Source organism: Orycteropus afer, unplaced genomic scaffold, assembly GCF_000298275.1.
Source record: "Orycteropus afer afer isolate SDZICR_OR568_19922 unplaced genomic scaffold, OryAfe1.0 scaffold00862, whole genome shotgun sequence".
NCBI lineage: Eukaryota > Metazoa > Chordata > Mammalia > Tubulidentata > Orycteropodidae > Orycteropus > Orycteropus afer.
The window spans coordinates 560,677-581,956 of NW_006922449.1; the positions used below are offsets into that span (position 1 = coordinate 560,677).

The 21,280-nt window shown below is 36.5% G+C and overlaps 1 protein-coding gene across 1 annotated transcript in view; it reads left to right on the plus strand.

The window, feature by feature from the left end:
- The first annotated feature begins 1,953 nt into the window (after positions 1 to 1,953).
- ATP6V1A (ATPase H+ transporting V1 subunit A) overlaps positions 1,954 to 21,280 on the plus strand; it is a 48,623-nt gene continuing 29,296 nt past the window's right edge. The window contains exons 1-7 of the mRNA XM_007958182.2: positions 1,954 to 2,038; positions 6,375 to 6,503; positions 8,116 to 8,330; positions 8,553 to 8,690; positions 10,298 to 10,449; positions 15,709 to 15,871; positions 16,407 to 16,515. Of these exons, the coding sequence (XP_007956373.1) occupies positions 1,954 to 2,038; positions 6,375 to 6,503; positions 8,116 to 8,330; positions 8,553 to 8,690; positions 10,298 to 10,449; positions 15,709 to 15,871; positions 16,407 to 16,515 (991 nt within the window). The remainder of the gene's footprint in view (positions 2,039 to 6,374; positions 6,504 to 8,115; positions 8,331 to 8,552; positions 8,691 to 10,297; positions 10,450 to 15,708; positions 15,872 to 16,406; positions 16,516 to 21,280) is intronic.

A 21,280-nucleotide genomic window follows, 5' to 3' on the forward strand; every position in this document is an offset into this window, starting at 1 on the left:
ATTTCTGTGTGACCAAATATAAAACAATATTTTAAATAATATATATGTAGTCATGTGGCTCTCACTAAAAACATCTTGTTTGTTGTTGGGTTGATTACAACTCATAACAACTCTGTATGACAGGGTAGGAGAGCTCTGATGGCATAGAACCTAAGGCATCTGACTGCTAACCAGAAGGCTGGTGGTTCAAACCCACCAGCCACTTCTCGGAAGGAAGGTTGGGCAATCTACTTCTGTAATGATACCGCCTTGGGAACCCATGGAGGGGTCACTATGAGTTGGATCTGACTTGACGGCAGTGAGTGTTGTTTTGGTTTGATTTATGACAGAGTAGAACTGCCCCATAGGGTTTCCTAGGCTGTAATCTTTATGGCAGCAGATCACCAGATCTTTTTTCCCATGGAGCAGCCAATGGGTTTGAACCACTAACCTTTTGGTTAGCAGCTAAGCGCTTAACCTTTTCACCACTGCCCGAGCCTACTTTTAAATGTAATGTCTTGCAGATATTTGGGAAATACTTACTTGGGTGAATCTATAATATTTTCTCAAACTATAGGAATTGAAAGTATTTTTTCAAAGAGGAGGTAGGTAATAAAACTTAAAAAAATGTTAAGTATATGAGAGAGAATCACTGGGCCTGCCGACTCACGACCATAGTCTCGGGGGACATCATGCTCAATTGGCACAACGTAGTACGTAAAAATCTTGTTCCACAACCTACTTTGGTGAGTAGCGACTGGGGTCTTCAAAGCTTTCAAGTGACCATCCAAGTTTGGTCTTCTCTCATCTGAAGCAAAGAAGAGTGAAGAATATCAAAGCCATCTGGAAACAATTAGTTGAAGGATAAGATGGACCACGAGGACCTCAGCCTTATGACCCTGAGACCAGAAGAACTAGATAGTATGTGGCTACCAGTGCCAGCCACTCACAAAGGGATCAAAACTGGAGATTCTGATAGAGCAGGAAGAAAAATATGCAACAAAATTTAAAAACACAAAAATGTCCAGAATTACTGGTCAGATAGAGTCTGGTGGAACCCCCAAGACTATATATAGCCCCAAGTTACCTTTCAGGCCTAGAAATGGACTCACTCCCATGGATTGGCTCTCAGCCCAACAGTAGACCTACATGCAGAACACTACCCCATAGGAATATGTACCCCTTAGAGCAATCAGCCATGAGACACCAGAAAGGCAGCATTCACATAGAGGGAAAGCTGGACAGATAGGAATGTATAGTTAAGAAGAGCACAGGGAGAGGGCAGTCACAGGGACGGATGGGGAGGAGAGTTTGTTATGGGTGAGGATGGTAATCAGGGTGTGAAATCAAATATACACAAACTACTGAATGTAAAAGAAATTTGCTCTGTAAATTTGCACCCAAAGCACAATAAAAAATTTTTTTTAAAAAAGTAGGTAATTTATTACATGGTAAAATATGTTATGGTGAAGAATAAAGCAGGGAGGGAAGAGAGTATGTTGCAGTGTTAAATAGATGGTAAAGAAGCCTCAAAGAGAAAGTGACATTTGAATAAATGTCTGGTGGGGAGAACACTTCAGGCAGAGGGAATGGCATATACAGAGGTCCTGAGACAGAATGTGCCTATGTTTTTGAGAACAGGAAAAGAGTTTACTGTTTATAAGCAGAATGTGGCCAGATGTTGTAAGATTGGATAAGTCATTGGAAAGATTTTACACTGTTAACTCTCCTTGGTATTCCCTGTGGAATACCTTGGATGTTGGATATATTGATTCTGAATTTTAACAACTGTAGAGCATCCAGGAAAGAGGTCCTTTTAACCTAATTTAAAGAATTTTCTACTATATTTTACATTGAACAAGTGCTAATAAACCAAGAATATACCAAAAATGAGACTTGACTAATTGATTCTGTTGCTTTGGGTTTGTAATTATAACTTCATTTTTTTTTTTTTTAACCATTAGGTAAATTAACATGATGGATTTCTCTAAACTACCCAAAATACTCAATGAAGATAAAGAAAGCACATTTGGTTATGTGCATGGGGTCTCAGGACCTGGTAAGTAATGAATAAACTCAATAGCAACAATTCCTAGCTTCAACTGATGATCTGAATGTCTTTTCAAGGTGTTGTAGGCAGGAATATAAAGTCCTTGTTCAACAACATAAGTTTTATTGTTGTTGTAGTTTTTGTTGTCATCATATACTGTTGAGTCAGACCTGACTCATAGTGACCCTTCCTTGGGTTTCTGAGGTGGTATCACTACAGAAGTAGATTGCCTAACCTTCCTTCCGAGGAGTGGCTAGTGAGTTTGAACCACTGGCCTTCTGGTTAGCAGTCAAGTGCCTTAGGCACTACTCTACCAGTCTTTAAAAAAATCCCATAACTTCTGTAAGCCTGAGGTAATACTGCCATCGTAATATCTCATCTAGTAATGATTATCTAAATTTAATAATTATTCAGATGCTACTTTGCAATATCCTGTTTATTTTTAATACTATTATGTAAATGTATGACTAGTATACAGAGTTTTATCTATTTGTGTCTTATTTTGTTTGTTATGTTTGAGGTAAAAAAGCTATACATTTTATAAATTTTACAGCTTTTAGTACTCAACACCTTGCAGATGCAGACATTCAGTATGTATCTTTTAATTTGGTTTGAACTTACAGACAATTGCCTCCAGAGCATTTCTCGGCAATAACCTTGGCTCTTGGCATATATAGATCCTTCTGAGTGGTCATTTCAGGTATCACATAACCTGTGCAAAGAATTCTTATTACATGAGACTGATAAGGAAAATAGTTTTCAACTTTATGCCTTTCCTGCCAAAACTTGGGGGGTACTGCTTTTTAAATAATAAATTTCATTCTAGTACTCATTTTGTTATTCCAAACTCCTGGAGAATAAGAGTTATCCTAGGTAAAATCTGATTGTTGATTTATAATCCTTAGTGTCATGAACTTCATTTTTTTCTAATGTCTCTTTATAAATCTCGTGCGTGGAAGTGATAATCCTCTTTTGTGTTTATGCAAATGAAGATTGTTAATGACTGTGCCTCTTATTTTCCTTTTCTAAATAATTACAGTCTCATTAATCTTTCCTCAGAAGTCCTATTCTATCTTTTTGGTCTTGAGTGGGCATTGGCAAACTTTTTCTGTGAAAAAGCAGATGGTAAATATTTTAGGCTTTGCAGACCATATGGTCTCTGTCATGATTACTCAACTCTGCTGTTAAAGTATGAAATGTCCATTGCAGACATAGACAGTATGTATGTGCATGAGTGGGGCTGTGTTGAAGTAAAACTTTATTTGTGAAAAACAGAAGTGGCTGGAATTGGCTCCTGGGCTGTAGTTTGTTACCTCCTGGTCCTGAAACTTTTCTGCTATTCTTCTCTTAGATAACTCTGTCTTTATTTCAAGAGCACACCCCAGAATATGCTGTTAAAGGACAGACTTAGCTGGAAGAGGCTCTATGAAAATATTTCATTAGGAAATACATAGCCATGCTGCAGAATCTTTATGGCTCCAGTGGCTTGGCCAAAGAAATTTTTGGCCAATAAATATGAGAGTACTGCCATAGGTCACTATGGAAAGAGAATGAAAACTTTTTAGATTTTATTTATAATCACTTGAATATACGTGTAATCAATGAAATATTGATAGATTTAGGCATTAATGTTTTTTAAAGTTTGAAGTTCTAGAAATACATAGTATTAGACAAAGAATTCATAAATATTCTAAGTTCCATTTAAAAGCACAGTGTTTTCAGACAGCTTTTGCTAAACATATTGATTCTAAAGTGAAGCCAGAATACTAGGTTTATCTTTATAATCTATAAATAACACTTGATTTAAATGAAAAACTGCCAAAGTGCTTTTTAAAATTTGTTTTTTACAAAAGTTTTTCCTGCCATTTTATTTATATTACTGATTTAAAAATGCTTTTTTTTTTTTTAAATCCATAGACTTTATAAAACAGGATCTATTTATATAACATGCTGAGTAAGTGGGATAGAAATTGAATAGTTTCACCATTGTAAACTAGATTTAGCAAACTAGTGCACACTGAAGTTTTAAGTTTGTTTATCTTAAAGGGATCGTGTATTTTTAGGAATCTCTAAGGGATAAAATGAAAGTGTTTATAAATATATCATTTTCCCTTAATATTGTTTTTCCAGTTATCCAGAGAGATAGGTGTCTATAAATGTTATGTTATAATAAAGCAGTCTAAATAATTTGTTCAGGGCCTAAATTTTTATCCTCTAAAAGCTCAGTCTAATATATTAGGGAGTGAGAAATAGTATTTAGAAAAGAATTATTTATTCTACTCAATCTAGAAGTTTTTCCATTTTATAAATAAACTTTTAAATTCTTTAGTAGATAACAATGAGAAGGCAATAATTCATTTCAGTGACAGCCTAAAGCTGTTTTCTTTCATAAAATGGAAGAAGAGAGAAATTATTTCCCTTATAAGAACTACTAGTTTTCCTAGCATTTCTTTCCAAGAAGCTCCTACCACTTAAACATAGCATTCTAGCTTGAACTCACTGGCAAATGATATGATGGTTCTACATTTCACCATTTTCAATCCTTTTACCATGGCTTCATGACTGTAAATCCCAAGAACAGTATCTAGGAAGACAGAATATTAGATAAATAATTTTCCTTTTAATGATCATAAGGTTCTTTAGGACAGACAGATTCTCCACAAGACATTTAGGGAAAAACCAGAAGAACATCATCAAGAGAGTTCAGGGAAAAATATTCTTCTGAAACTCGTAGTAAACTACTGGAACCTATTTATAATTCTTTACTACTTAGTAGGATAATAGGGAAATGACATCCCTTTTGGTTCATGAAACAGGATTTTAAAATTTAGTTGTCTCTGGTATTAGTGCATCTTAATTATTCTTCTATAGTAGTTGTTGTTATGTGCCATCGAGTCAGACCCAACTCATAGCAACCCCTCCTTGGGTTTCCAAGGCAGTATCACTACAGAAGTACAGAAGTAGATTGCCCAACTTTCTTTCTGAGGAGTGGCTGGGGGGTTTGAACCACCAGCCTTCTGGTTAGCAGTCAAGTACTACACTACCAGAGCTCCTTCTATAGTAGGTACAAATAAATATTTATGGAATGATTAAGTCTTCATGGTTCTAACATAAGCCAATTAAGTATTAATAGTTCCCATTTGAATATTAGTTATATAGTTCTAATAAATTGTATCAGAAGATTAAATATTAAAAACATTTATTCCTACATGTATTTGAAAATATGACAAATTTTTCTCCTTTACAGAAAAGTAATTTTTCTTAGTAGACAACATGGACAAAAATATTAAGTTCAAATTCTAGTTCAGTATTTAGAGAAAATAGTGGATCTTGATCTGTAGTTCACCCAATGGTTGATACTGATTATAAATGTTCTCATAATCTGTAAGAAATATTTTATAGATGTATGCATGTATTTTTCTTGATAGAGCTATCATTAGATTATCTAAACGGTCTATGCCCAAAAGGGTTTTAAGAACCACTGATATAAAGTGTTAGAAAGTTAAATATGTTGCCATAGATGCTATATTTCAAGGGAAGTGGTGACAATATAGCAAATTGATAATTGTGTGGTATTCTATCATACTATTAACTAAAACTCATGCTATGATTTTAGTTTTAAAGTTTTTTTTTTAATTGCTCCAAAAACCATCATTTCATGTCGTATTGTAGCCTGTACTGATCAGAAGTACTCTAAGGCTATCAGATAAGAGTTTACCTCACACTTTTGAAAATAATTTTCATATATATTATTTAAATAAATCATTTCTGGCCTAAGAATTTTATTTTGTGTATTTTTTTATGTCACTGTGTGCCATTGAGTTGATTCCAACTCAGTGACCCCACATGATGGTCAAACTGGCCCATGGGAGCTCTGGTGGCCTAGTGCCTAAGGCATTTGACTGCTAATCAAAAGGCTGGTGGTTCAAACCCACGAGCCACTCCTCAAAAGGAAGGTTGGGCAATCTACTAACATAGTGATACTGCCTTGGAAACCCAACGAGGGGTCGCTATGAGTCAAAATTGACTCGATAGCGGTGAGTTTGATTTTGGTAATCTTTATAGAAGCCGATCACCAAGTCTTATCTCTCAAGGAGCCACTGGTAGGTTTGAACCACCAACCTTTTGGTCAGCTGCCAAGTGCCTAATCATTGTGCCACCAGGGCTTTATAGCATATACTAAAAATGCAGCTTTGTGAACCTATATGGGAATTCCATTGTGAGGGTTTTATTTTCTTGTTTATATATGAGAGGCATATTATTGGGTTTATTATGGTTTAGTTATCTGTTACTATTTACATAATATTAGAGTTTTAAGTCATCAAAATACTCTTGTTCTTTTTAGTGGTTACAGCCAGTGACATGGCAGGTGCAGCCATGTATGAACTGGTGAGAGTGGGCCACAGTGAGTTGGTTGGAGAGATTATTCGATTGGAGGGTGACATGGCTACTATCCAGGTGTATGAAGAAACTTGTATCCTTTTTGATTCAATTCTCTACCACTTTGTACATGTCCAAATGTAAGGATTTGATTCATAGGTAAGGTAGGCATAAAATAAACCAGTGTTACTAAAAGCATGTAATGCTGGTGTTGTGAAGAAATCTGATGCATGTAGAACCAGTTTTATTGGTAGCTTGTATATTCTTGTAGTTTCTTAATCACATATATGAGTAAATACAAATGTATATATTTTTTATTTTTCTTCCCTTTTCCTCCAAAAAGAGTATATTATGTGCATTGTTCAATATCTTGCTTTTTTTTTTTTTTTTTTTTAAATATATGTGATATAGATGGGAGCTCTGGTGGTATAGTGCCTGAGGCACCTGACTATTAACCAGAAGGCTGCTGGTTCAAACCTACCAGCCACTCCTCGGCAGGAAGGTTGGGCAATGTACTTCTCTAGTGATACAGCCTTGAAAACCCAAGGAGGGGTTGCTGTGAGTTGGATTTGACTCGATGGCAGTGAGTTTTTAGAGTTTTATTATAGATAGATAGATACTAAAATGTTAATGATGGAATCCAGCTGGTAGGTATAGGGGCATTCACGGCAACATTCTTTGAACTTTACTGCAGATTTGAAAAAATTTATATCAAATATTAGAAATGAAAATATACATCTGAAGATATTTTCAGAGCAATGCACAGAAGCTTCCTATTCTTTTTTTACAGTTACATAGAATTCCATCATATGGATGTACCGTGATTTATTAATAAGTCCTTAATTATGGCAATTTTGGTTATTTCTAGTTTTTTGCTGTACAAACCATGTTTTAGTTTTATTCTTTTATTTTTAAAACTACTTATTAATTCTTAAGATTTAAGTTTTTGCCCAGGTATAATATCCTTTTTAGGCAACAGATATTTCCCAGTAGTATAATTGAAACAATATATTAACTGAATGAGAAGCTTTTCCCTCCATTTGATTTTAGCCCTGTGATTCCCAAACTGTGCAAGGTACTTGGGCAGTCACATTATACCAGTGTAATATCCCTTAATATTTTAATTTTTTGAGATTGATTCAGGAATTAGATATCTTGTTGGATACCATGTGAACTAGCTTGAGGTAATAAACAATTTCATTACGTTTGTTTGTAAAATAGACTGTGTTACATTCTTATCAATGATGCTACCATATTTTTGCAAAGCTGAGTTTTTAGGAGTTGCTGAGCTAAAAAGCAAATACCATGTGAAAAGTGGTGTGGAACAGATAACGCAAAATTTTGTAATGCCCAAAAGGCACATACATCCCATTTATAAGAAGTGTGATTGTTTAAAAATGAAATTAAAATATTTTCTTTCATTATATGTCTATTAATCTTTCAAATTACTATATAGTTGTTGGACAGAAATACTTATTATGTATTATGTCCAGTCATATTTGGATATGACTTTAATAAATAGAACTTTTGGTCTAGGGCATTGTGAAAAAATTAGGGAAACCCTGAAGATGCTGAGAACTTAGAAAGTTTGGGAACCTCTGTTTTAGCCCTTTACTTGTGTCTTTTTCTTCGTTAAATGGTGCTATCTTCTTTTTATAGTCTCTCTAAACTTTTATAGTCAGTTTTCCTGAACGTGTTCTCTCTAGCTGGTGTGTCTGTTGGAGATCCTGTACTCCGCACTGGTAAACCCCTCTCTGTAGAGCTTGGTCCTGGCATTATGGGAGCGATTTTTGATGGTATTCAAAGACCTTTGTCAGATATCAGCAGTCAGACTCAAAGCATCTATATCCCCAGAGGAGTAAATGTGGCTGCTCTTAGCAGAGATATCAAATGGGATTTTACACCCTGCAAAAACCTACGGGTATGTCTGTGCAACCAATAATTTCTAAAACTGTTAAAAGAATATGAAATGAACTATGTATAGTATAGTGTGAAGCATAGTATAATCTTAAATCATCTAGGAGAATTACACAGTGAATATGTTTTATTAATAATCGAGGAAAATAATTTAATTTGTAGCAGCAGAGATGTGTGTGCTTGACATTTATTTGAACATTAAACAGCAGATTAATTTATTCTCTAGGTTGGTAGTCATATTACTGGTGGAGATATTTATGGAATTGTCAATGAGAACTCGCTCATCAAACACAAAATCATGTTACCCCCACGAAACAGAGGAACAGTGACTTACATTGCTCCACCTGGGAACTATGATGCCTCTGTAAGTATCATTTAAACTTTACTGAATAGAGTGGCCCTATGTATATTTTATATCTGCCCAGTTTCAGTGCCTTAAATAGTTACAAAATTGATGCTTATTTAATGCATAGGTTTTAAGTAACTTCTATTATTATTTGTTTAATCAAAATTTTTTTTTTTTTTTGCTTTCATTATCTTTATTGTGATACTTTTAATGCAGCATTGGGCATCACCTTGCCTTAATGATAATAGGCCAAAACTTTTTTTTTTTTTTAAATTGTGATTTGGGTGAGGATTTATAGAGCAAATTCACTTTCCATACAGCAGTTCACATATACTTTGTCTCGTGTTATGGACCACAGTTTACCACAATGCAACAGTTCCCCTCCCACTTCCTCCCCATAGTTACCTCTCCCAGTGTCCATCCCTCCATACTCTCCTGCCCCCTGAGCTGTCTCCCTGTGCATAAGCAGTCCTTCTTTCTCCCATGATTGTTCTCTCCAAGGAGTGTATCTACTTGAGGTAAATGTTTAACTCATATGCCTGTATTTTGTTTGGCTGGAAACCACAGGTGTGGGTTCAATTCTAGACCTGAAAGGCAGCTAGGGGCCATAGTCTCAGTGGTTCCACCAGGCTCTTTAATCAAGATACTTAGTTTTTGTTTTTTTAACTTGGGCTTGACAATAAAAAAAAAAAAAAAAAGGAACATAGTCGGTTTTTTTAGGAGAGAGAGCTATTTAGTATAGCATTTTCCTACCATTTAACTTAAGCTACATTTATTTAACACTTGATTCTTTAGGCAGAGATAGAGTTTGATTTTAATTATTTATATTCCCGTAATTGATTGTGAGAATTCTTAGTTTGGGTGAACCATTTAAATATAGTCATTTAATGTTATTTATACACATTATATTAAATACCATAGACCTTAATAGTTATTAATGGTATAAAGGTACTTTATTGAGAAGACCATTGTAGCATTTAATTTTCCTTCAGTAAAATATAAAAGGTAATTATTGAATCATTTCACAAGGATAAGTCTATGCTCTATAATATAAAGGAAGACAAAAGAGTTATGATTGGAATTCTGGACAATCAGCTAGATCTACTCACTAACTTAGAGACTTACTCCTATATGGAGGAACCACTCTGAAAAGGTCAATTCAGGTTCAGATACCAGAAAAATTAGAGATGGGGCACAGTTCTAATACATGGGGTCATGAATCAGAATTAATGGCAACTGATTTAGAGTCTCTTGGTATGGGACAAATGGTTAATGCACTCACTTAGCAATGAACTGAAAGGTTGGAGGTTTGAGGCTACCCAGAGGCACATTGGAAGAAAGGGCTGGTGATCTGTTTCCAAAAATCAGCCATTGAAAACCCTGTGGAGCACAGTTCTAGTGTGACACACATGAGGTTGCCAGGAGTTGGAGTTGACAGCAACTGGTTTCTGGTTTGGAAATAAATGCATCAATTAAAAAAAAAAATAGGACTTTACAATAAGTGAAAATCTTCCCACATCCAAGTACCAACCCTCAAAAGGAATCTTTAACTGTCTGTGATTTCTTTGATTTTAGCATACAAAATGTTAACAGATTTAATTTAAAATCTTGCTGCATTTTTATAGGATGTTGTCTTGGAGCTTGAATTTGAAGGTATCAGGGAGAAGTTCAGCATGGTCCAAGTTTGGCCTGTTCGGCAAGTTCGACCTGTCACAGAGAAGCTGCCAGCCAATCATCCTTTGTTGACTGGCCAGAGAGTCCTTGATGCCCTTTTCCCGTAAGTTGGGGCTTGTGTTTCAGAGTTTTCTAGTATATAGAGTTACTATATGTAATATATGTTGTCAGAAGGAACCATTTCTGGAGAAGGATATTATGGTTGGTAAAGTGGAGGGTCAATGAAGAAGGGGAAGGCCCTCAACGAGATGGATAGACACCATGGCTGCAACAATGGGCTCAGGTATAGCAAAGATTATGAGGCTGGCATAGGACCGGGCAGTGTTTCATTCTGCTGTGCATAGGGTCGCTGTGAGTCAGAGATAACTCAATGGCACCTAACAACAATATGTACTTACCTTTTCATTTCTTTGTGTAAAGGTTTTATGTATTTAATCCTGTAATAAAATTTGTCTATAGAAATCAAAGTGAACTTAAATACATTTGTCTACTTCATAGTTGCAAATGGAAAACATTTATGAAGCTCTCTGAAAAGTGAAAATTTCCAGAAGGAAGTCTGTGCCAGAAAAATAGAATCTTCTTTCTTAAGTTCTGCTAGAATTAGTAGATGGGTATCACTATAAATTGATTTCCAGTAATGGCCCTCTATGCTGCCACACAATCTTTCTTTATTCTAATTTGCTCTTTATCAGCTGTTTAAAAACCTCTTTTCTCTTTAAATCTCAGGCTCTCCCATATCCTGCTTTACTTTCAACTAATTTATTATTCACAGAATTTGTCTAATTCACAAAAAAGACTGAAACCACGAGATAGGAACTCCTTCAATCTGACCTCAACCCATACAAATCCCACTTTTCAGACAACTTCTGCACAAAGGGCAAGGAGGCCACAGGTTCTGACCTCCTCTAATCCCACAAGAGGAAGATAGGATTACCAGCAGTAACCCAAGGCCTATTACTGCAAGGCCAGACATGCTGCCTCCCTCCAGCCCTTTCTCCAACCGTTCCTCCCAAAGCACCCACCACCTCTCTCCTGGGTTCGATAATTCGTTGCAGTGGCCACACAGAACTCACAGATTATGGGGTTTATTAGGGAAGCACCACAGGCTACAATTCAAGTTCAGGAAAAATGCTCAGTCTCTCTCCCAGCCCACTGTCCCTCGGCCAACAGTCTCTCACAGTCTCTTTCCCAGCAGTGCTGGTCCCTCGGTGTCTCACTTAGCAATGTATGTCTCTTGCGTCTCTTTCCCAGCAGCACGTGTCTCTTTCAGGGGCGTGTGTCACTTTCAGCAGCACGTCTTCTTCAACCAGCAGTCAGAGAGAGTTCTGCCTCTACGAGGCCTCCTTTTGAGCCTGGCAGGGTGGTCAAACTAGCTAATCATAGCATCAGAACTCTAAGTACTTGAGAGAGAGTGGGCACCTCCCAGAACATTGTTTTGTGCCACTCCCAATAGAAATACTCCAGGTGGACACCTTCAGCAATCAGGAGCTCCTCAGTTGCTCATAGAAAATCCCACCTTGGAGTTTCAAAGACTTAAGGGTAGAAAAGCCACACTAAATAATTTACTACACCACAACTTCTTACCCTTCAAACTTGCTCCCTGAGTTTCTGGTACTATTACTCTCTCATTAAGATCTCCAATCCTTTGGCTCTTCATTCTTTTCATCAGTCGGCACCTGTTATTTCTACATCCTTCTCTATCCAGCTTAGACTGTATAGTCTATCACTACCAGTATTTGCCAGTATATTACATCTTCTAGTTCTTTTGTCACACCTCCCTGACAACTATCAATCAGTCAGGTTATACTTGCACTACTGAGGAAATTGAATAATCAGTACAATTTGTTATCTAACCATGTAGCAATCTTTCTGCATTTCCCTAGTCATCATTCTCCTCTGTCCTCCCTGGCATTTGTTTAAAATCTTCTCTACTCACTTCAAACCTTCACCCCTGTTTTCCCCTCACAGTCAACAGATGATCTACTAGATCCTTCACGGAGAAATATGAGGCCATTGGATTTGGAACCACTTAATTTATATTCCCATTTGCCCTTCTTTTCTATTTCTGGAGCTTGCCCCCCATCTCATGTCTCCTCAAGGATCTCCCTTGATCAGATCCCTCTATATCTCCTATCTAGAGAGAGAGAGAGAGAGAGAGAGAGAACATGTAACCTCTACCCTTCTTCCCTTCCCACCTACCACTACTTTTCTTCTCATCTTCACAGCCACACCTCTTAAAAAAATTAGTTGTCTTTACTCCTCCCACTCCAAATCACTGTACTCTACCCTTGACTTTACTACTCCCTTGAAACTGCTCTCACTGACATCACCATTCACTTCCATAGTGAAAAATTCAGTACATTTTAGTTTTAATACCTACATCTTTGGATATTGTTTTTCACTCTTTCCTTCTTCGAACATTCTCTCTCTTTTTTTTTTTTTTTCCCCTCCCTGTTAGCTTTCTGTCCACAGAGTCTTAGTCTTTGTTGCAAGGCCCTTCTCCCTTAAATTTTAGTATTTCTTAGGGGTTTTCTCTCTTCTAAGGCATCCTTTCTCCTCATTCTGTATGTATCCTCTGTGTGGATGACATCATCCAATCTCTTGGCTTAAATATTCATTAATATATGACAATTCCTAAATCTATATCTTCATCCCAGATCTCTCCAATTTCCAGACTTATATATTCACTCCAATTATACCTCTGCTTTTGAATGTCCTACAGGTTCCTCAAAGTCAGAATGTCCCAAAATTATAATCATCCTCTTAATAATCCCTGTTTCCTTCTTTCTTTAAAATCTGCTTATCTGCCTTTGTCTCAAAAAGTGTCATTATCATCCATTCAGTGGGTGCCTACTCTAGAATCTATGATTTTACTCAAGGATCATTCTTATCCTTCTACATCTAATTATTCAACAAGTATTTTATTCTGTTCCCTAAATATTTTTCATCTACATTGCTCATCCATACTCTGTGGTCCTTATTAAAGCTCTCACACTGATTTGTACAGTAACTATGTTTAATCAGACTTCCTATCTTCAGCCTTGCTGTCTTTCTAAGTGGTTGTATACACCACAGAATGATCCATCTAAAACACATATCTGATCCTGTACTATTGGCTTGACATCCGTAAGTGTTCTTCATTGCTTCTAAAACCATGACACACTCTTGAACTCCTCACAGAGCTACCCATGATCTGGCTAGTGCTTAGCTACCAATATTGTCTCAGCCACTTGACTTCCCAATTACTTCTTATATTCCATCTTGTAGGCATGCTGAAGGACCTTTGGGTCCTTACTCTCTGGCCCCCAGACCTTTGGGCATGCTATTCTCTCTATTTGAAATGTTATTTCCCTGATTCTGCCTTTTATATGGCTAGTTTCTCTTTCCTTTCAGGTCTTAGCTTCTCTCAGGAAGCATTTCCTAACCCCACTCCAATCCGCAGGGACCACTATACCCACCCCTGTGTGCTACTCCCACAGCACCTTGGGTTCTGTCTCTGGTAACGTTTTCACATTGAATTCTTGAACTTCCAAAGTCAGCCATGCCTGACTCCACTCCCACACCCTTCTCTAGGGTTAAAAGTGATCTGACAGAGGTATACAGAGCTATAGGATAAATGTGACATGTCTTTTTGTCTATCACACTCACTCAGATTTGGAGGAGAAAACCTTTATATATATATATATACATGTTGTTGCTATGTGCTGTCTAGTTGGACCCGACTCATAGCGACCCCTCCTTGGGTTTCTGAGGCAGTATCCCTATGGAAGTAGATTGCCTCATCTTCCTTCCAAGGAGTGGCTGGTGAGTTTGAACTGCCAGCCTTCTGGTTAGCAGTCAAGTGCCTTAGGCATTTATGCTATCTAACTATCTATCTATCTATCTATCTATGTATATGTATATGTGTGTGTATGTAAATTTAATTAATTAATACACACACACGCAGACATATACATATAGATATATTTTTTTTAATTGTGATTTGGGTGAAAGTTTACAGAGCAAATTCACTTTCCATGCAGCAGTTCACATACTATTTGTCTCATGACATTGACTACAATTTACCACAATGCAACAGCTCCTCTCCCACTTTCTCTCCATAGTTACCTCTTCCCTGTGTCCTTCCCTTCATGTACTCCTGCCCCCTGAGCTGTCTCCCTGTACATACACAGCCCTTCTTTCTCCCATGATTGTACTCTCTAAATAGTGTATCTACCTAGTGTAAATGTTCACCTCATATGCCTGTCTTTTGTTTGGCTGGAAGCCACAGAAGTGGGTTGAATTCCAGACCTGAAGGGCAGCTAGGGGCCATAGTCTCAGTGGTTCCATCAGGCTCTGTCAGACCAGCAAAGCTGGTCCTTATTTTTTTTTCCAAATGATTTTGAGTTTTGTTCCACATTGTTGGAGAAAACCTTTTAATTTTACTACTTTTATATTGAAGTAAAAGATCATGATATGAGTAAGAATACAATGTTTCTGTGAATTTTTGTGATAAAACACAGTTTATCCCTTTAGTGTTATATCCCATTTCTCTCATGCCAGATCCCTCCTTCACAGACACACATTCAGTATGCATACACTTTTCCTCTGCCTTTAAGAGTATTTCATGCTCCATGGCCACTTTTTAGGGATAGTTTGAAAGTGACTGCTAGATTGTGCTATTATAATCTGTAGTTTACTCACCAGTTTTTACTCCACTGGAATGTGAGTTCTGTGTGTACAAGAAACATAGTATCTTATTACTCTCGTATCTCTTGCATCTCTGTGCATAATTTTTAGTGTCAAGGTAATACCCAGTAAATAGTAATTGAATGGACAAAAAGGATTACTTAACAGTTAATGTAGTTCTGTGTTCAACCTTTATAGCAAAATAAGAATTTGTTAGGTCTTCTACTTATTTTTTGCCACAGGAGATAATTTTCAAAAATGATTTTTGTCTTGCTTTCTCTTTTAGCTTTAATTTCTGGGCTGTCTTTCATGATTTATTTATGTAAGAATTCAGAATATCATTTGTACTTTTTTGTATATCTTATAAGTTGATCTTCTTACATGTTCTTCTTCTTTAGGCACCTTATGGAATATACTTTTACTTTATCACAAAGATGATAGAAGTGATTTGCTATAACAAAGGCATACACTATTATATTATAAATTAGAGGAGCATATATTATATATCTATACCTGTACATCTGTCTTTTATGTGTGTGTATATATACACAAATATATTTGTAAATATATATTTATATAATGTCTATATAAACGAAAGCACTTTACGTGTTTGCTTTCTTTAACTTGTATTTTGGTATGAGTTATGTAATTTATTAGCATGTACAGTAATCCAGACTCTGTTTTCTTTGTTTAGTTGTGTACAGGGAGGAACTACTGCTATCCCTGGGGCTTTTGGCTGTGGAAAGACAGTGATATCCCAGTCTTTATCCAAGTATTCCAACAGTGATGTAATCATCTATGTAGGTTGTGGTGAAAGAGGAAATGAGATGTCTGAAGTCCTTCGGGACTTCCCAGAGGTCAGTATATATAAAGATTCAAATGATATCCTGGAGAAAATACCACTAGTCACCTTTCATTAGCAGTGAATAAACCTTTGTTTTGAGTTTGGAGCAGTGCTCTCATTTGTCAAAATCTTTTAGTTTTCTAAGTATATTTATAATTAAATTTACATATTCAAGGGAAGGAATTGAATTTTTCAAAGTCATACACTTGAAAATTTCTTTTTGTGATGAGTGGTTTTCAGTTATTGGAGGAAAGATAAAATAGGGAAAACGTTTATAGATGGGAACTTTACATAAGCTTTACATGATACAGTAGGTTATTGTAGCAATATTTCTTGTACAAAATGATGAATTTTATTGATAAAGCAAAATACTACCTTCTTTTTCTAGCACTGTGGGGCAAGGAGAAGAGGTTGGAGTTAGAGGGAATATTACTTTAGGAATTGATGGTTAGAGAGATTAAATAAACATGGACAAGTTTGTAAATAAAAATGGACTAAATGTTATGTTCAGAAATTAGAGTATCATTAAAGAGGTTGTTTATCTTTAGCTCACAATGGAAGTTGATGGTAAGACAGAGTCAATTATGAAGAGGACAGCTTTGGTAGCAAATACCTCCAACATGCCTGTTGCTGCTAGAGAAGCCTCTATTTATACTGGTGAGTATATAATATGGAATAAAGCAATTAACATTTGCTCTTAAGTTTAAAGCCAGCACCAAACTTTTTCAAAAACTTTCTTTCACTCTAAAATACTTCTATACATAAAATCACATTCCTAGCATTTCCTCTTTTGAATCATTGTTTTACCGTTTGCACTTATATTAAAAACAGTAATAGAGAATTCATGCCATGAACATGAATCAGAAGGTTCCAAAGAGGTTTATAGAAAAAAGCCTTCCTCTACAGTCATAAGTTGCCCAGTTCCCTTTTCTAAAACCTACTGCTATTGCCTATTCCAAGACTATCCTTTCAGAAGTAGCCTATGTATGTATAAACATATACATATGCTTTTTGAAAACAGGAATCATAGCATATTAAAAATATCTTTTACCTTTTTAAAATTATATCAGGAGTATAAGTCAATATAAGACTTTTTTTTTCCCCCTTCTTTATGGCTGAGTAGTGTTCCATTGTGTGTGTGTATTACATTTTGTTTATCTAGTCATTTATAGATGGATGTGTTGGTTGTTTCCACCTTTTGGCTATCCTGAAGAGTGTTACAATGAGCATTGTTGCACAGGGTTTTGTTTACATTCCTGCCTTCACTTCTTCTGGGTATATACCTAGGATTGGAATTGCTAGGTTATCTGGTAGCTCTATGTTCAGCTTTTTGAAGAACCACCAAACTGTTTTCTACAGTGACTGTACCATTTTACATTCCCACCAGCGTTGGACGAGGGTTCCAGTTTCTCCACAACTATGACAACACCTGTTCTGTTTTTTTGATCACAGTCATTCTAACAGGGATGAGGTGGTATCTCACTGTAGTTTTGATTTGTTATCTCCCTAATGGCTAATGAAGAAATAGCCTGGTTATAAGTGCCTGGTTGCTAACAAAAAAGGTGGGTGGTTCAAACCTGGAACCACAGGAAAGAGATAATGGCAGTATGTTTCCTTAAAGATTAAATATTTAGTTTTAGAAACTTTCTGGGGCAGTTTTATTCTCTGTTATAGAGTCACTATTCATAAATGGCGAAAAGATTGAAGTTGTCCAATATTTCATTTTACTTGAATCCACAATCAATAGCAGTCAGGGAATCAGATGTCATATATACTAGGTAAATCTGCTGCAAAAGGCCTCTCTTTAAAGTGTTGAAGAGCAAAGACATCATTTTGAAGACTAAGGTATGCCTAACCCATACCATGGTATTTTCAATAGCCTCATAAGCATATGGAAGCTTCACAATAGGAAGGCTGAAGAAGACTTGATGCTTTTGAATTGTGTTGCTGGTGAAGAATACTGAAAATACCATGGACTGCCAGCAGAACGAACAAATCTGTCCTGGAAGAAGTGCAACTGGAACGCTCCTTAGCAATGAGAATGGCCAGACTTCGACTCACCTACTTTGGTCATGTGGTCAGAAGGGACTAGTCTTTCGAGAAGGATGTTGTGTTTGGTCAAGTGGAGGGTCAGAAAAAGGGAAGGACCCTCAACGAGATAGATCAACACAGTGGTTGCAACAATGAGCTCAAGCTTAGCAAGAATTGTGAGGATGGCGGATGGCACAGGACCAGGCAGTATTTTGTTCTATTGTACATACAGTCACCATGAGTCAGAATCAACTTGAAGCCACCTAACAACAACATGAATCATTAGACTTGATGGCAGTGAGTTTGTTTTTTATGGCCAATGAAGGAGTGCCAGTGGGCAAAGTTAAGTGCTTGGCTGCTAACTGAAAGGTTGGTGGTTAAACTTACCCAGTCACTCTGAGGGAGAGAGGCCTGGCGATCTGCTCCCATAAAGATTACAGTCTAGAAAACTCTATGGGGGCAGTTCTACACTGTTACAGGGGGTTGCTGTGAGTCAGTCAACTCGAGGGCACCTAACAACAACACAACAGTGGGTAATGATGTCCAGCATTGTTTCATGGCCATTTGAATATCCTCTTTGAAATGTCTGTTTAAGTGCTCTGCCCACTTTTTAAGTTGTGTTGTCTTTGTGTTGTAACGGTGTACAGGTTTCCCAGTCCTTTTAATAACTGTAAAATGGTTTATTTTCTATCACTTTTTTTCTCACTGTTTCTCATACCTTTGATCTATCTTAAAATAAACCTGTACCTCTGTAATTGTATTATCAGCTTTGAGTTACTGCTCAAAGTTAACTGATCAGAAAATCAGTTTGTTTATATATTACCTTCCGTCTTTGCTCCCACTTACATCCCAGGTTTTACTACTTTCTTTTCTACATTTTCAAATTTATAATATTTATATCTTATTCTATAATCATAACCCCAGTGTTTGTTTTAGTTCTAGGCCTACAGGTTGTGGAGTCTGTGTTCACTGATAGTCCTTTGGTTACAGTTTCTTCTTTGATTTCTTAGTTGGCTAAAATCTGACTTGTGGAAGTTTTTCTAGACAGGCTTATGGAATTATTCCATGAACTCTCCTTTTTACACATTTTTTTTCTTTCTATTGCCTTTAAACTTTAACAGTAAGTTGGCTGAATATAAAATTCCTGGATTATTATTTATTTCCCTGAGAACACTTCTAGGCATTACTGCACTGTATTCTATCATTAAATGTTAGGAAGAGATCTGAAGTTGTTATTTTTCCATTTCTAGGAGACTTTTCTTTTTGCCTAAATGTCTCAAGCGTTTTTTTTTTTTTTTTAAGGTTGAAGGCTGTATCTCAGTATTGATAACTTTAATAACTTTTTTCTTGAACATAGCCCTTTCATGCTATGAATATATCTTTTATTTTAGAAATTTTTCCAGAATGTTACCTGAAAGGTTTCTGTTGTATCTTCTTCAAGCATACCAACTAGACATATTGGTTCTCCTTTATCTGTCTTCCGATATGTATCATTTCTGCTCTAATAATTTTTATTTTGCTCTAGACCATTCATTCACAGGATGAGCTGTTTATTCCTTGTGCTGCTTCTAATGAAACCTTCATTTCTGTTAAGATTTCATTTTTCTTCGAGGTCCATGCTCAGTTCCGCTGACTTATGTAACCTCTCCCCTTAAATAATAATAATAAAGAAAATGCACTGTCATTGAGTCGGATCCGACTCATAACAACCCCTCCTTCGGTTTCCAAGGCAGTATCACTATGGAAGTAGATTGCCCATCCTTCCTTCCGAGTAATGGCTGATAGGTTTGAACCACCAGTCTTCTGGTTAGCAGTCACATGCCTTAGGCACTATGCCACCTTTCCTCTTATTGTGCTATTGTTGTTGTTGTTATGTGCCATCAAGTTGGACCCGACTCATAGCGACCCCTCGGGTTTCCAAGGCAGTATCACTATGGAAGTAGATTGCCCCATCTTCCTTCCAAGGAGTGGCTGGTGGGTTTGAACTGCCAGCCTTCTGGTTAGCAGTCAAGTGCCTTAGGCACTATGCTACCAGAGCTCCCTATTGTGCTATATATTCCTTAAAATTTTAGTCTATGGGGGAATGCATTAAGATTTTCTTTTTCTTTTTTTTTAAAATTAAGTGTTCTGTGGTCACAGTTTTCCTCTATTCCTTGGAAAGTTCTTTGACCATAATTGTTTTCCTTTTCTTCTCTTTTTCTTGTGGTATCTTTGTATAGTTCTATATTGGTGTTTCTTACTGTTATCTGTTCTTACAGGAGATGGGAGGGGGTGGCTATGGCTGTGGTTCAGGGGACCAGGGATTCTTTATGGTACTCTGTGAAGTTTGTTATGGCATCGGATTATGTAAGTTATTTTACTCTTTGCTTCTTTTTTTGCCAGTAGAAATCGGTAACTGCAAGGCCACTCACAGTGAGAGAAAACTAGATTCATTCTTTGAAAAAAACATTGTGGCTTCACTGAGAAAAGTGACTCCTCAGGAGGATAGGGATGTGAAATAAAATATTCCAGTAAATAATGGCAGTTTTGGCTAATCTTTTGATAGGGTACATAATGAGAAAGGATTGTCTGTTTTGGAGGTATTGGCAACAAGACTTAAAACTAGGTTGAATTTGAAACACACAAGAAAGAAAAATGAAAATGAAGTTTGGACTTGAGCAACTGAGTGTCTATGGGGAAGTCTAACATGGGGAGGATTGGGAGAAGGCTATAAGGGCAAGACAAAGCAGGTGGAATGGACATGGAAATAATATCTCAGTTTTGCACATATTAGGACATTAGAAGACAGGCCTGGAGATCTGCTTCTGAAAGGTCACATCCTTGAAAATCCTATGGAGCAGTTCTGCTGTGCACACATGAGGTCATCATGAGTTGAACTGACTTGAAAGCACCACCAACAACCACTTTTGATGATAGAGTTTGTTTCTGTATTTCTTATTCTCCTTGTTTTGTAATAACTTATGAGGACAAGGAAGAAGTTACATTTTCATTTTCCATTTTAAGATAAGAAGTCAACCTTATTCTTTTAAATGGCCACATTTTATCACTTTCTAAGCATATATCATAACTTATTTAACCAGTGACCTATTCATGAACATTTGTATAATTTAAAATTTTTTGCAGTCACAAACCATGCAACAGTGAATATACTTATACATATTTTACACTGTTTCTATGCACTTGTTTCTTTGCACATTTCTTTAAGGTAACTTCTAAAGATAAGTCCCTTGTCAGATATGTCATTACCAAATATTTTTTCCCAGTCTGTAGGTTCTCTTTTGACTCTTTAGAAGAAGTCTTTGGAAGCACATAAAAATTTAATTTTTAGAAGGTCCCAATCATCTGGTTTCTCTTCTGCTGTTTGTGCATTTTGAGTTATGCTTGATAGTCT